Here is a 12,180-nt window from a genome sequence, read left to right as displayed (position 1 = left end):
TTTACACCACCGCATCCGACGCTTTGCATTGCACTTGGTGATGTATGGCTTGGATGCAGCTGCTCGACCATGGAAACCCATTCCATGAAGCTCTCTGCGCACTGTTCTTGAGCTAATCTGAAGGCCACATGAAGTTTGGAGGTCTGTAGTGATTGACTCTGCAGAAAGTTGGCGACCTCTTCGCACTATGCGCGTCAGCATCCGCTGACCCCGCTCCGTCAGTTTACGTGGCCTACCACTTCGTGGCTGAGTTGCTGTCGTTCCCAAACACTTCCATTTTCTTATAATACAGCTGACAGTTGACTGTGGAATATTTAGGAGCGAGGAAATTTCACGACTGGATTTGTTGCACAGGTGGCATCCTATCACAGTTCCACGCTGGAATTCACTGAGCTCCTGAGAGCGACCCATTCTTTCACAAATGTTTGTAAAAACAGTCTGCATGCCTAGGTGCTTGAATTTATACACCTGTGGCCATGGAAGTGATTGGAACACCTGATTCCAATAATTTGGATGGGTGAGCAAATACTTTTGGCAATATAGTGTATCTGTCTCCACATCTAATGCATGCATAGAGTACAGCACTGAGAGGACACACACAGAGACACACACCGATAAACCCAATATCACTGCAAACAGCCAAGAAATATCGAACACACTGAGAACCAACGGCAACACTAAAACAGTCACAGATGGCCTGAAGGAAAGAGGAGAGGTAAGGGAAAAAATAGAACTCTATAAAAGTTACAGAGTGTGAAATCATATTGTGGCCTTCTTTCTCAACCTGTGAAACATATTTTGCCTGGGGCCACTAGGCAAAGGTTAATCTCAGGTCAGGGGTTTCTGAAAGGCCGAGATCCCACTTTTGCCTTTCCAATCCCATCAAATATTAAGGTGCTGCACTGTAATGTTCTACTTTTAAAAACTTTTAAAACATAGACAATTTAAATTTTTATGTGTTTGCACATTTGAAGGATAATTTCTTGGGTCCTTATACAGTGCCTTGCAGAAGTACCCGTTACACATTTAGTAGTTTTACCACCACAAACTTTGTGAAAGAGACCATCAAAGTGGTGCATACTTAAAAAAAAGAAAATGTGGCCAATGATTTGGATTTAATGTCCTCAATATGAACTCAGGGTTGTTGTTCTTGTGGATGGTGAACCTCTGCCCCGAACTCAGATCTTTTGTAACGTCTAACAGATTGCCCTGTGTTTAACTCCATCTGTCTCTGACAATCAGCCCTACCCCAGCTGAAGAAAAGCAACCCACTGCATAATGCAGCGACTTCCATCTTTCACCATTTGGGTAGTGCATTCAGGATAAAGTCAACTGTTGCTTTTTCTCCATATCTGGTATTTTGCATATAGATCAAGAAGTCTCATTTGTGGCTCCTATGATCAGACCAGCTGCTTCAATAAGTTTGCTGTGTCCTCTATGTGCCTATTGGCAAACTCAAGAAAACTTCTCTCAATAAAGACCTTTTATTTACTACCCTTCTTTATAAACATTGCCCTATGGATCTCAGCAGCTCCTCAATAGGTACCAAGGCTACCTGTGGGCTGCTTCTCAGATAAACGCTGTCCTTACACAGCCTGTCTGTCTAGATGAATTGTGATTTACATATTTTAGAAAATAGGTGAAATGCTGCTCTGCTTAAAGCTTAAGCTGGTTTTACAACCCAACCCTAATTTTAATACATAATATCTGACAGCTAAATTATGCTTTTTGTTCACTTATCTTCTCTAGCAAAGCTCTGATGCCCTAACGAAATAGCAGTATTTATGAAGTTGAAAAATAGTGTTGTAAGGCACTGCATGGATTTTTTTTTGTTGTTAGACTGGGAAGTGTTCACCAAAAGAGGATTTGTAGTTCATGTGTTTTATACAAAGTGGTCAAATTCATCATGCCAAATATATTTCTGCTGGGTTCCTCTTCCTCTTTCCTACACATTCAGGCCTTAGAATACCTCACAGAGTTTAATCTACAGATTAAATAACATCTACGAAATAGTAAGGATTCAAATCTTTCAGACCGTTTCGGAAATGAGTGTTAAGGTGTGTGGGGGATGGTTGGAGGGGGATGGGGGGGGTGGGGGTGGGGGGGCTCTACCTTCTGATAGAGAAGAGAGGAAGCAGCCACCCTGAACCCCAAAACAACTCCTCGGAGCCACGCCCAAGCCGTTTTTCTCTGAGTCCTCCCTAAAAACCACCTCTTGCAACACTGCGGAGACAAGAGTGCAAAGAAAAAAAAAAGCTGAGTTTTTCTTCTTCCACCTCCTCACAAAAGCACTAGCCACGGCTCACGACACAAGCCCATACTCACACAGTCAGAGATGCTCACCCCCACGCCACGTTCACAGAGCTTTACTTTAACCTTACCAACATGTTTTCGGGGTAGTAACATATGCAAACTGGCACGGTGTACACTTTAAATTCAATGGTATGTAGAAAGCTTTGCTGTCTTGGAATACATAGTCTAAACTAAAACCTAGCAGTTGAGCTTTCAACATTTTTACTTTTTCAATGACTTCTTCCAAAGATGATTAAATTTACCAGGATAATGGTGGATCCCATTGGTAAAGACAGCTTCTGCTGGTGGCTGCCCATTGGCCTGGGGCGGTGGCATGCCGGTAAATCCATTGACGCTGATGGGTGAGGGGATGCTGGTCACTGTGGGGGCACTAATGCCCGGGGGAGTGCTGCCACCTGCAATCACCAAAACATTGACAAACATTGTGTTGTTTTTTTTCTCTGCCCACGATAAAAGATGGAAAGGGTTTGTTTTGACCAGCCACCGAGTGACTCTCGTAAATGTCAGAGGGGCTGGTCCAGTGGACCGGTGAAGACACTAAATGTCACGGCTGATTTCTTGGCCCTGTATGACCCTCAGGGTTACACAACAACCATTAGACCTGAATGGCTGAGATGATCCTGCAGAGAAGTGAAAACTGTTGACATCAAACCAGCCATGCTTACAGTGGATACCTAAAATTACATGTAATTCTAAGTATCCACTGTATGCATTTGAAATCAAAGATGGTGCATTTGAGTATTTCTATTTTTTGTAAATTGTAAATTAACGTTTTTAGGAATTTCTTTACATGTGAAATAAAGTGAATAATAAAAGTTAAAAGGAAATAGTTCAAAGTTATTTTCATTTGCAGCAACAGTTTTCTACATTTAAATACCTATCTGATTAAAATGTCCAACAAGCCTAAAAAAAATTGTTTCTATGGAGACTTGAGAACACTGAAATGACAATGTTTGCAGGAGATTGTTTTTATATCAGTTCCAAATAACTTTCTCAACAGAAACAATAGGCATCATGAAAAAAAAACATTCGTACAAACAATATTGTTCTTAAAATGTTCTTAGGAATGATTTAGGAAAAAATTTTGCATTCACCACTTTTGTACTATTATTATTCTCCTGTATGATAAAATTTTATAAGGGCAATTAGTCAGCTGTTATCCAAACCTAGTTTTTCACAAAATGACCGTATTTGTTCTAGAGATTGTCCATTTTATAAGGCTACAGTCAGTAGAACCTCAACCTCCAAACTGGTGGTCTCTCATCTTTGTCTTCGGTGCCATTTCTGTGAATGAACAATGGTAGGAACTCGTAGCCTTACAGTGTCCCTGATCATGCGAACGGTGATGAATCATCCCAAAACCACAAGGGGGGAACTGATGGATCAACTGAAGGCAGCTGGGACCACAGTTACAAAAGAAACGGTTGGTAACACACTACGCCGTCATGGATTGAAATCCTGCAGCGCACGCAAGGTCCCCCTGCTCAAGAAGAAACATGTACAGGCCCGCATGAAGTTCGCCATTCACCACCTGAACGACTCAGAAGAGGCCTGGAAGAAGGTGATGTGGTCAGATGAAACCAAAATAGAACTTTTTGGCCTCAACTCAACTTGTTGTGTTTGGAGGGCAAAGAACACAGAGTAAAACCCAAAGAACACCATCCCCACCGTCAAGCATGGTGGTGGCAACATCATGCTTTGGGGGTGCTTTTCAGCCAAGAGGATGGGACAACTCCATCGTATTGAGGGGAGGATGGACGGGGCCATGTATCGTGGAATTGTGGACCAACATCTCCTTCCCTCAGTGAGAGAGCTGAAGATGGGTCGAGGGTGGGTGTTTCAGCACGACAACGACCCTAAGCACACCGCAAAAGCAACAAATGAGTGGCTGAAGAAGAAGCACATCAAGGTTCTGGAGTGGCCTAGCCAGTCTCAAGACCTGAATCCAATTGAAAATCATTGGACGGAGCTTAAAATTCGAGTTGCCAGGCGATAACCTCGGAACCTGAATGATTTGGAGGCTGTCGGCGGGGAGGAGTGGGCCAACATCCCTGCCGAAATGTGCACAAACCTTGTCACCAACTATAAAAACCATTTGACATCTGTGCTGGGCAATAATGGCTTTTCTACAAAATATTAACATGCTGTTTCTCCAGAGGGTCAAATACTTGTTTTTCATCATCAGATGGTTATAAATTTTAATAAATTCATATGATGTGATTTTCTGGAATTTTCTTTGGGATTCTGTCTCTCACTGTTAGAATGTACATTGATTAAAATTATAGATCGTTACATTCTTTTTAAGTGGGCAAACCTGCAAAATCAGCAAGGGGTCAAATACTTATTTCCCCCACTGTATCTAGAATTAATGGGGCAGTGATGGTGCAAATATACGTTTCTCGGGAACACCCTTATTTACGCACAGGTGGAGTGCATCAGAATGTTCGCTGAATCTGATAAGGCAGTTTGATAAGAATACAAAGATATTTCCCATTCTGATTACCAGTTCTAGCTAAAAAACATGCAGATAGTTGTTTTTGCATGACCTGGGGTTATATCTCCTAATAAATGACAATATAACATCCTGTTTCTCAATGACAATCAATTCTCTTTTATAGCAATGCTAAGTTGTTTTTGCCTATACTGTATGCGGTTACCATTGAATAAGAAATTCCATAATCTATTACTTTTCTTCAAGTGAAACCTGCAACTGATGCTGCAGCCTAATCTTGCTATTTGTTTTGGTAGAGTCTAGAAAAATCTGGATTTTGAACACTTTTTTTCTGCCTCAGGAAATGGTCAATATTGTCAGCATGAATGCTACCTTAATGGTAGCTGTTCCCTGGGGTCCTAACCTTTGATCCTCACCACTATTACCTGACGTAGGTGTCAGCGGTGCTCCGGGGAGGCCATTGATGGTAGCCATGTGCTGCATCTGGGCTGCTGCAAAGGCTGCCATTGGACTGAGGTAGCCCCCCTGTCCTACAGACGCCATCAATGCTGCCTGCTGCTGCACCTGCGGGTGGAGGAGGTGGAAGAGGAGATGGGATTAGAAAGCAGAGCAGAGAGTAATAAAAGGAATGCTGCTGTCTGTGAGGTCACTGAGATGAGAAAGACAGATAAAAGAAAGAAGTAGGGCTATAAAGTGAAATGAGGTACAGCGCAGAGACAAGAAAAAGAGGCTATTAGGTAGAAAGCAGGTATTGATTCTTACAGAATATCTATTCCCCAAACCATGTGTCTGTGTTTTAAGACTAACGTGAAAATCTGACATGTCCCACATTTCCTCCTCTGACATTATTTGATATTTACAGTTCCTTTCAAAACTATACATAGCCCTTAAACTTTTTCACATTTTATCAAGTTAGTACCAAAGATAGACTTTATAGGAGCAAATGTTAGAAATATAAATAGTCAGAAGTGTGACTTACATTTCCATTCAGGCCTTTTGTCAGAATAGCAGTAAATAATATTCAGTGCAACCAAAATGGAAATAAAACATATTCCACATTACATCACATTACTATTCTTTAAACGTAATTTCCATCACATTTTGTATTAAAATCCTTTACCAGTTCTGTTTTAAGAATGTCATGGTGGTCATGACGTGCACCATTGGTGCATCTTTGTGACAATGACTGCTGTTCTGCTTACTTTGCATTAAAAAAAATATATATATATAAAAAAAAAATATATATACATATATATATATATATATATATTTGTATATTCGACCCAGTTAAATAATGGATTCAATTAGTTGGACAGAGGGACAATGTCCCACGCAAACTGGGAACTCTAATCATCCTTCAGGACAGGTAAGTTAGGAGCAAGGCTGCAAAAACAAAATATCTCATGACTGGCATCATCCACACCTGCTCCCAGTGCATGTTGGACTCTTTAGGGCTGCTGTGTATGCCAATCCTTTTTCTGTTATATGTGGACACAATCTCAATTTATAGTCGAGAAGAGGAAATCAGAGTCTCATCTTTGCTTTTCGCAGATAATGTAGATCTGTTGGCTTTTTTAGGCCCCAACATGCAGTAGTATGCAGCTGAATGTGAAGCAGCCAGGATGACTCTCCTCCAAGCTCTTTGGTCATAAAATGTTGGATTCCCCCCCTCCCCACGGGTTCTAGATCAGTCACTGCTTAAGAGCAAAGGACTTTAACTACATTACACTATTGTTGTGTTTTTTTGATAAAGGATTGTAGGATAGACTGGAATATGGACAGACTAATGATTACTGTAATGATTTTGCCTTTTTATAGCAGACAAAGCCACATCAGTAATGTGGGTTCTGCTTCTTGCTGTGGTAAAAAAAAAATATGCTGAGGCAAAATGCAAAGCTCTTGATTTACTAGTCTATCTACATTCTGACCCTCACCTATGGTAATGAGATATGGATCATGACTGAAAAATTGAGATTATGGGCAGAAGTGGCCAAAATGAGCTTGCTCAATCGGGTGGCTGGACCTAGCCTCAGAGATATAGTGAAGAGCAATTCCAGTTTAGTTCCATCATTTGGCAGTGATGGAAGTAGAGCCTCTGATCTCTATCAACAACAAAAAAAAGAGTCAGTTGAGGCGGCATTGGATTTGGATTGATGGGTAGGTGGAGATAAAAAACAAACAAGCAACTGTCAGGACAACAGTCAGTTTGCTCACCGTAAGGGAGGTGGGGTTGAAGATGCTTCAACAAACCCAGTGTCATTTAGACACAGCAGACATAACTGTTAGGATAATGTTCTTTGATTTCTCCAGTGCATTCGACATAATTCATCCCATGATTCACATAAATGCTCTGTCGGAACCCCCAGAAGATTCAGATGAAGGTCTCAACAATCAACTGGATCAAACACTACCTGACAAACAGACCAGTTTGTGAGACTTAAGGGTCAAGTGTCTAATCAAATAGTCAGCAGCACAGGAGCACCACAGGGGAAAGTACTCTCACCATCCTATTTACTTTGTACACCTCAGACTTCCACTAGAAGACGGAGTGATGGACTGATAGACAGCTTTGTGTGATGTGTGCATGGTGTAGAAACAATCATCACACTCTGAATGTGAATAAAACAATGGAGAGGACTAGATTTTAAGAGAAACTAGAATGGTTCAACCCTATTGCCATAATGGGATAAAAAGTGGAGGTGGTGGAGGTATATAAATACGTCTGAGTTCACTTGGACAAATAGACTGGAAACACAAGTTATCTACAAAAAGGACAAAGCAGATTGCTGTAAGGAAGCTCAGGTCCTTCAGTGGTTTCAGCAACATGCTGCATATCTTCCCTAAGTTTGTTGTGGCGAGTGATCTCTAGTGCCATCATTTGTTGAGGTAGCAGCAATTGACTTATAAAAGTTCAACAATCTGATAAAGAAGGCCGGCTTTGTTCTGGGAACTCCTCTAGAATCTCTGGATATTATTTCACAAAGGAGAATTCTTCAGAAAATGAAGACTATTAAGAACAAATCCTGAGAATCTTCTATGTCAGACTATCATTCAAAAAGTGTCTTCAGTCTGCAGCTTCTTCAGATTTGTTGTAAGACAGACCGCTACAGAAGAACCATCCTGTGTACAGCCTTCAGCTTCTGGAACAACTAATTGAAGAAGTCCCTATGGTATCACAACATTTAATTTCCATTTTAGATCAATAACTACGTTTTATTTTTTTTTACTGAATTGAGTTTAATCTAAAAATAAAAAAAAGAAAGGCAAAACATCAATCATTCTAACACATGGCTGTCCACATGTGGATAATTTTGATAATAGGACTACTACGGTAGTTGATCTTCCACAAATCTGGACATTTTGAAAGAGTTGCAAGAACAAGGCAATTTCTCTCAAAAAGCTACCAGACATCCCCTTTACAGTTTACCTGAAACAACAAAGGAGACACCAGAAACATGTAGAATTATGCTAGTTTACTGGCCTGTGTGTCCTTTATTTAACAGAAGCAATAAAGCTGGCAAGAGACCCACACAGAGCAGAAACTTGACTTTGAAATGAATATTGGTTTTCATGAAAAACTCTAGACATGTAACTTTATTCCCAATGAACTGGTTTAGATCACAGTTCATTTCTGGTAAAACTTCAAAATCCAAGAACATAAGTGAGAAACATTCCATCCAATCTGAATATTCTAAAGCTTTTCTTGAAAGACAGAATGTGCAAAAATTGTTTAATATTGACTCAGGTCAATATAAATGCACCTAAAACATTGTTTTTTACTTAATAAAATCACTAGAATCACAGCCATGTATGTTTTTCCTTCCACTTTTAAAGATATGCACTGCTTTCTAGTAGTCTAAATCCAAATCAAGTACATTCCAGATTGTGGTTGTAATGTGATAAAATGTGAAACGGTGGAAAGGGAAACAGCCCATTTACGAGTTGAGTTTTATCACACTATTTAATCCCCACGATTTATTGGATAAATAACTCTTGATGAAAAGAGTGTATAGAAATATCTATATATGTGACTCTTGCCTGTGCGTATGCTCCGTAGGCTCCAAACTGCAGGGCCATGGGGTTGAAGATGCCCATCTGACCGGCCATCTGCTGCATGCGGCGGATGGTGCGCTCCTTATCCGTGTCAGCGAACTTTACCACCAGACTGGACGAGGCACCCTGTGCACCCATCCACACACACACACATACCCAGCAGGAAATTTTAGAGTGGTTCCATTGACATGGGACATAAGCTTGTATTTGAATTGACACACCCACACCACATACACATGTGCTTTCATGATTCATGCCAAGGCAATGGCCTAAGAGCTACAGTTAGTGCTCACTCCTCTGAAACATTTGGGGTGAGTTACATCCAAAGGACAAGTCTCCTCCTTGGGAATAATTAAGTCTAACTTAACTTTAAGAAGGCAATCAAACGATATTTGACTCATTTGTCTGGGAGACTTACCTCCCTCTCTCCCTTTCTACCCCTCTCTCTCTCTCTCTCACCATCTCGCCATACACAGTTAGAGGATACTCACAGGCATTGTCTGGCTCCCGTGAAGTGCACCAATGGCTGCCTGAGCTTCAGCATGAGACGAGTATTTTACAAACGCACAACCTGAGGGAATTGGAGATATGTGAAAACTAGGATGAAAAAATGAAAGTAACAATATTTCTAGTCACACAAAAGAAACATTAGGAGTACAGTTTCTGACCATTCACTAGTGACGTTCCAACTGGAGGCTCGATAAGCTAAGGAAAAGCCACTTTGGCACCATCAACAGGGTTCCGATGCTACCTTGTACTGACATGTGTCACCGATGAATCTGAATGATCCCGTTCACAGTAATTATTGAGCAAACCCAGCTGAGTAAGCTAGCTGATGAAGCCTTGTTAATGGAGCTTTATGCAGGAAACAGAATGATCAAGCACACTGTAATCATCAAGCTTAGTTATTAACGGACCTCATTGATTGGCTGCTGAACCCAGAGCTGAACTTTATCCACTGAACGTGCTGAGTACTCTGACAGCATTTTAAAACGATTGCTTTTTTTTAATAACATAATGTGAAACCTGATGGTTCACAAGGACGTTTTCCTTTTTTATCCCAATCTTAAAGTTAATGGGCTCATCTGTGTTATGCTCAGTTACAATATGTGGTTTAAACAATTGTTTATATGACATCTCTTTTTTTGGTTTTGAAGAAAAACAACAAACCAGGTGTCAGAGAAGTAGAAAAAGAAACGTAGTAAGAAAATAAAAGTCATGCAAAGACACCAAATTGTCTCAGATTCTCTCTCCTCTGAAAGCGTCGCTGCGCAGCAAAAAAACTCTACCTTTGCTGTTCCCATCAGGACCTCTGAGGATGGTGCACTCCTCAATGCTACCGAAGGACTCAAAGAGGCGTCGCACGTCATCTTCTGACTGCTGCTTGTTAAGCATGCCCACAAAGAGCTTTCTGTCTTCTAAAAAGAAGGGAAAGAAGGTCATGATCAGAGGATCAGATGTGCCTTTAGAGGAAAGCTCTAGGAATACATTCAAAAAGAATCAAAGAGAGGTTTATCTATGAGCCTAGAATGGACCGGCTTTGATACCAGAGGAAATGCAATAAATGATGCAGTAAATACAAAACATAATCTTTAAACCACTGCAGCATCGAAGATAAAGTAGTCCTTCCACCGTGGTCACACTTTAAATCTTATTTTTGCCTTCTATAAACGTATTCTTTGTGGATCTGAATATGATATAATCACGTACTTTTTGTGAAACACTAAACGCTGTTAGATCAATGTGTATCACTTACGTTTAATCTCTAATCAGAGTAGTGCTTATGTATTGGGATAAACAGTTTAAAATTCACAGCACTATAATGCATCGGAACAGAACTTGACATTACTGTCTGAGTTTGTCAATCTTTTTCATATTTGATAATTGTTTGACCACTTAGGGGTGAACCCCCCCCCCCCCCCCCCCTTTACATAGTTATTGCATGTTCCCAAGTTGTTAAATAGTTATTTGCTGAAACAGTCATATAGTGGGTTGAGCTGTCATCAGTTGGAGCATCCTGAAGTGACTAACTCTTCACCGGCACAGGCAGAGTGTCTGTATAGCATTTCATGAGTAAAGTAAAGTTATTAATGAGTCAATTCATTGACTTTATTGATCACACAGTGGAGAAATTTACTTGTTAAATCGGTTGAATAGTCAAAAAGAAGAAGAAGGGGCCAACAGTAGGAGAAGGTGCATGGAGTATATACAGTGCGTCCACATAGACAGCTGAATGTCATATAAATATGTATGTTCTTTAGCAGTTGAGCATATTTGGCATCTCTAAATTGTAAATGCTGCAAAACCTTTCAATACAATAATAGAGGAACTACAATCATGTTCGATTGGCAGGCTAAGACTGACCTTAGAAAGGGCTTGCACAGAGCAATATTTTATCCAGAATGTATCAAAAATCTTTTGTTTTTCACTTTTAATGAACAGATACAACATTTTTTATATTGAAAATGTTTTATTCACTTGAAGTGGTTTCATGAGTTGGATATTTGTGCAGATACCCAGCCTGCAATTATAAAAAAAAAAACATTGATGCAATGGCTCCACCATTATTAATGTAATGTCTATTAATGCAACCTGCAACTCCAAGCATGTTAATGTTATCCAAAGTCAGCTTTAAATGCATTCTTTCCTTCTTTAAGTTTAGCTGTTTTTCAGTGCTCTATTGCTCCAAACTCAGGTTAGAAATGCACAAGTGGGATGGGGACATTGCATTGTACTGGTGCTGATGCTACCATTTTACTTTTTGAAGTGCTTGTGCCACTCTCTTATAGTAGTTAACAAATGAACAATGAAAGTACTCTAAATGTGTTGTGCCCCAATGCGTTTTAAAAGGAAATCTGCTGGTAACTTGCAGCTGTTTTTTTTTCTTTCTTGGCAACACTTTTTAGCAGAGTGTCTAATCCCTTGAAGCATAAAGAAAAAAAAACATTATTGGCTAAAAATTCACTTCCATTCAGCAACACTATGTCTAAAAAGGCTGGTATGATAGACCTCATCAGAGTTAATAAATACTGCATTTATTCAATTAGTTCTGGACTTCATCTACAGCACCTTGCTTTGTACCATCTGGACTGGTAATAATGCCACAGCATAAACAGGCTGTGCAAAGCTTCCCTCTGTTCACTGCTGGCCGTGCTTTAATGTTGTAGGTCATTAAAAAAAAATACTTTTTTACTTTGAAAGGTGTTGGGATCCTGGTAGTTTTTCCATTTTTTTTTTGCAATTTATGAGATAAATAAAACAATGACAACAGAAATTTTTAAAGAAGGGAAAAAAGAGGTTATTTCCCAAGTTTAGATGGTGTTTATTAAACTTTATGATTTGAGGGATAATTTCCTGTCTGC

At 40.0% G+C, this 12,180-nt stretch overlaps 1 protein-coding gene across 14 annotated transcripts in view; it reads right to left on the bottom strand.

Annotated features, from left to right (window-relative positions):
• Positions 1-12,180, bottom strand: part of celf4 (CUGBP, Elav-like family member 4) — a 137,459-nt gene that overhangs the window by 12,830 nt on the left and 112,449 nt on the right. For 5 of the 14 annotated variants that reach the window (XM_038277821.1, XM_038277812.1, XM_038277814.1 and 2 more), the window contains exons 4-9: positions 10,108-10,236; positions 9,309-9,389; positions 8,804-8,955; positions 5,191-5,329; positions 2,556-2,708; positions 2,113-2,223 (exon numbers count right to left, since the gene is read on the bottom strand). In XM_038277821.1, coding sequence (XP_038133749.1) covers positions 2,113-2,223; positions 2,556-2,708; positions 5,191-5,329; positions 8,804-8,955; positions 9,309-9,389; positions 10,108-10,236 — 765 coding nt within the window. The remainder of the gene's footprint in view (positions 1-2,112; positions 2,224-2,555; positions 2,709-5,190; positions 5,330-8,803; positions 8,956-9,308; positions 9,390-10,107; positions 10,237-12,180) is intronic. The other 9 variants (XM_038277824.1, XM_038277817.1, XM_038277818.1 and 6 more) reach the window with 4 other exon arrangements.

Source organism: Cyprinodon tularosa, unplaced genomic scaffold (assembly GCF_016077235.1).
Source record: "Cyprinodon tularosa strain WSP-4 unplaced genomic scaffold, ASM1607723v1 ctg135, whole genome shotgun sequence".
In the NCBI taxonomy this organism is placed as follows: domain Eukaryota; kingdom Metazoa; phylum Chordata; class Actinopteri; order Cyprinodontiformes; family Cyprinodontidae; genus Cyprinodon; species Cyprinodon tularosa.
The sequence above is the reverse complement of the archived record's forward strand: the minus strand, read 5'-3'. Positions and strand labels throughout refer to the sequence as shown.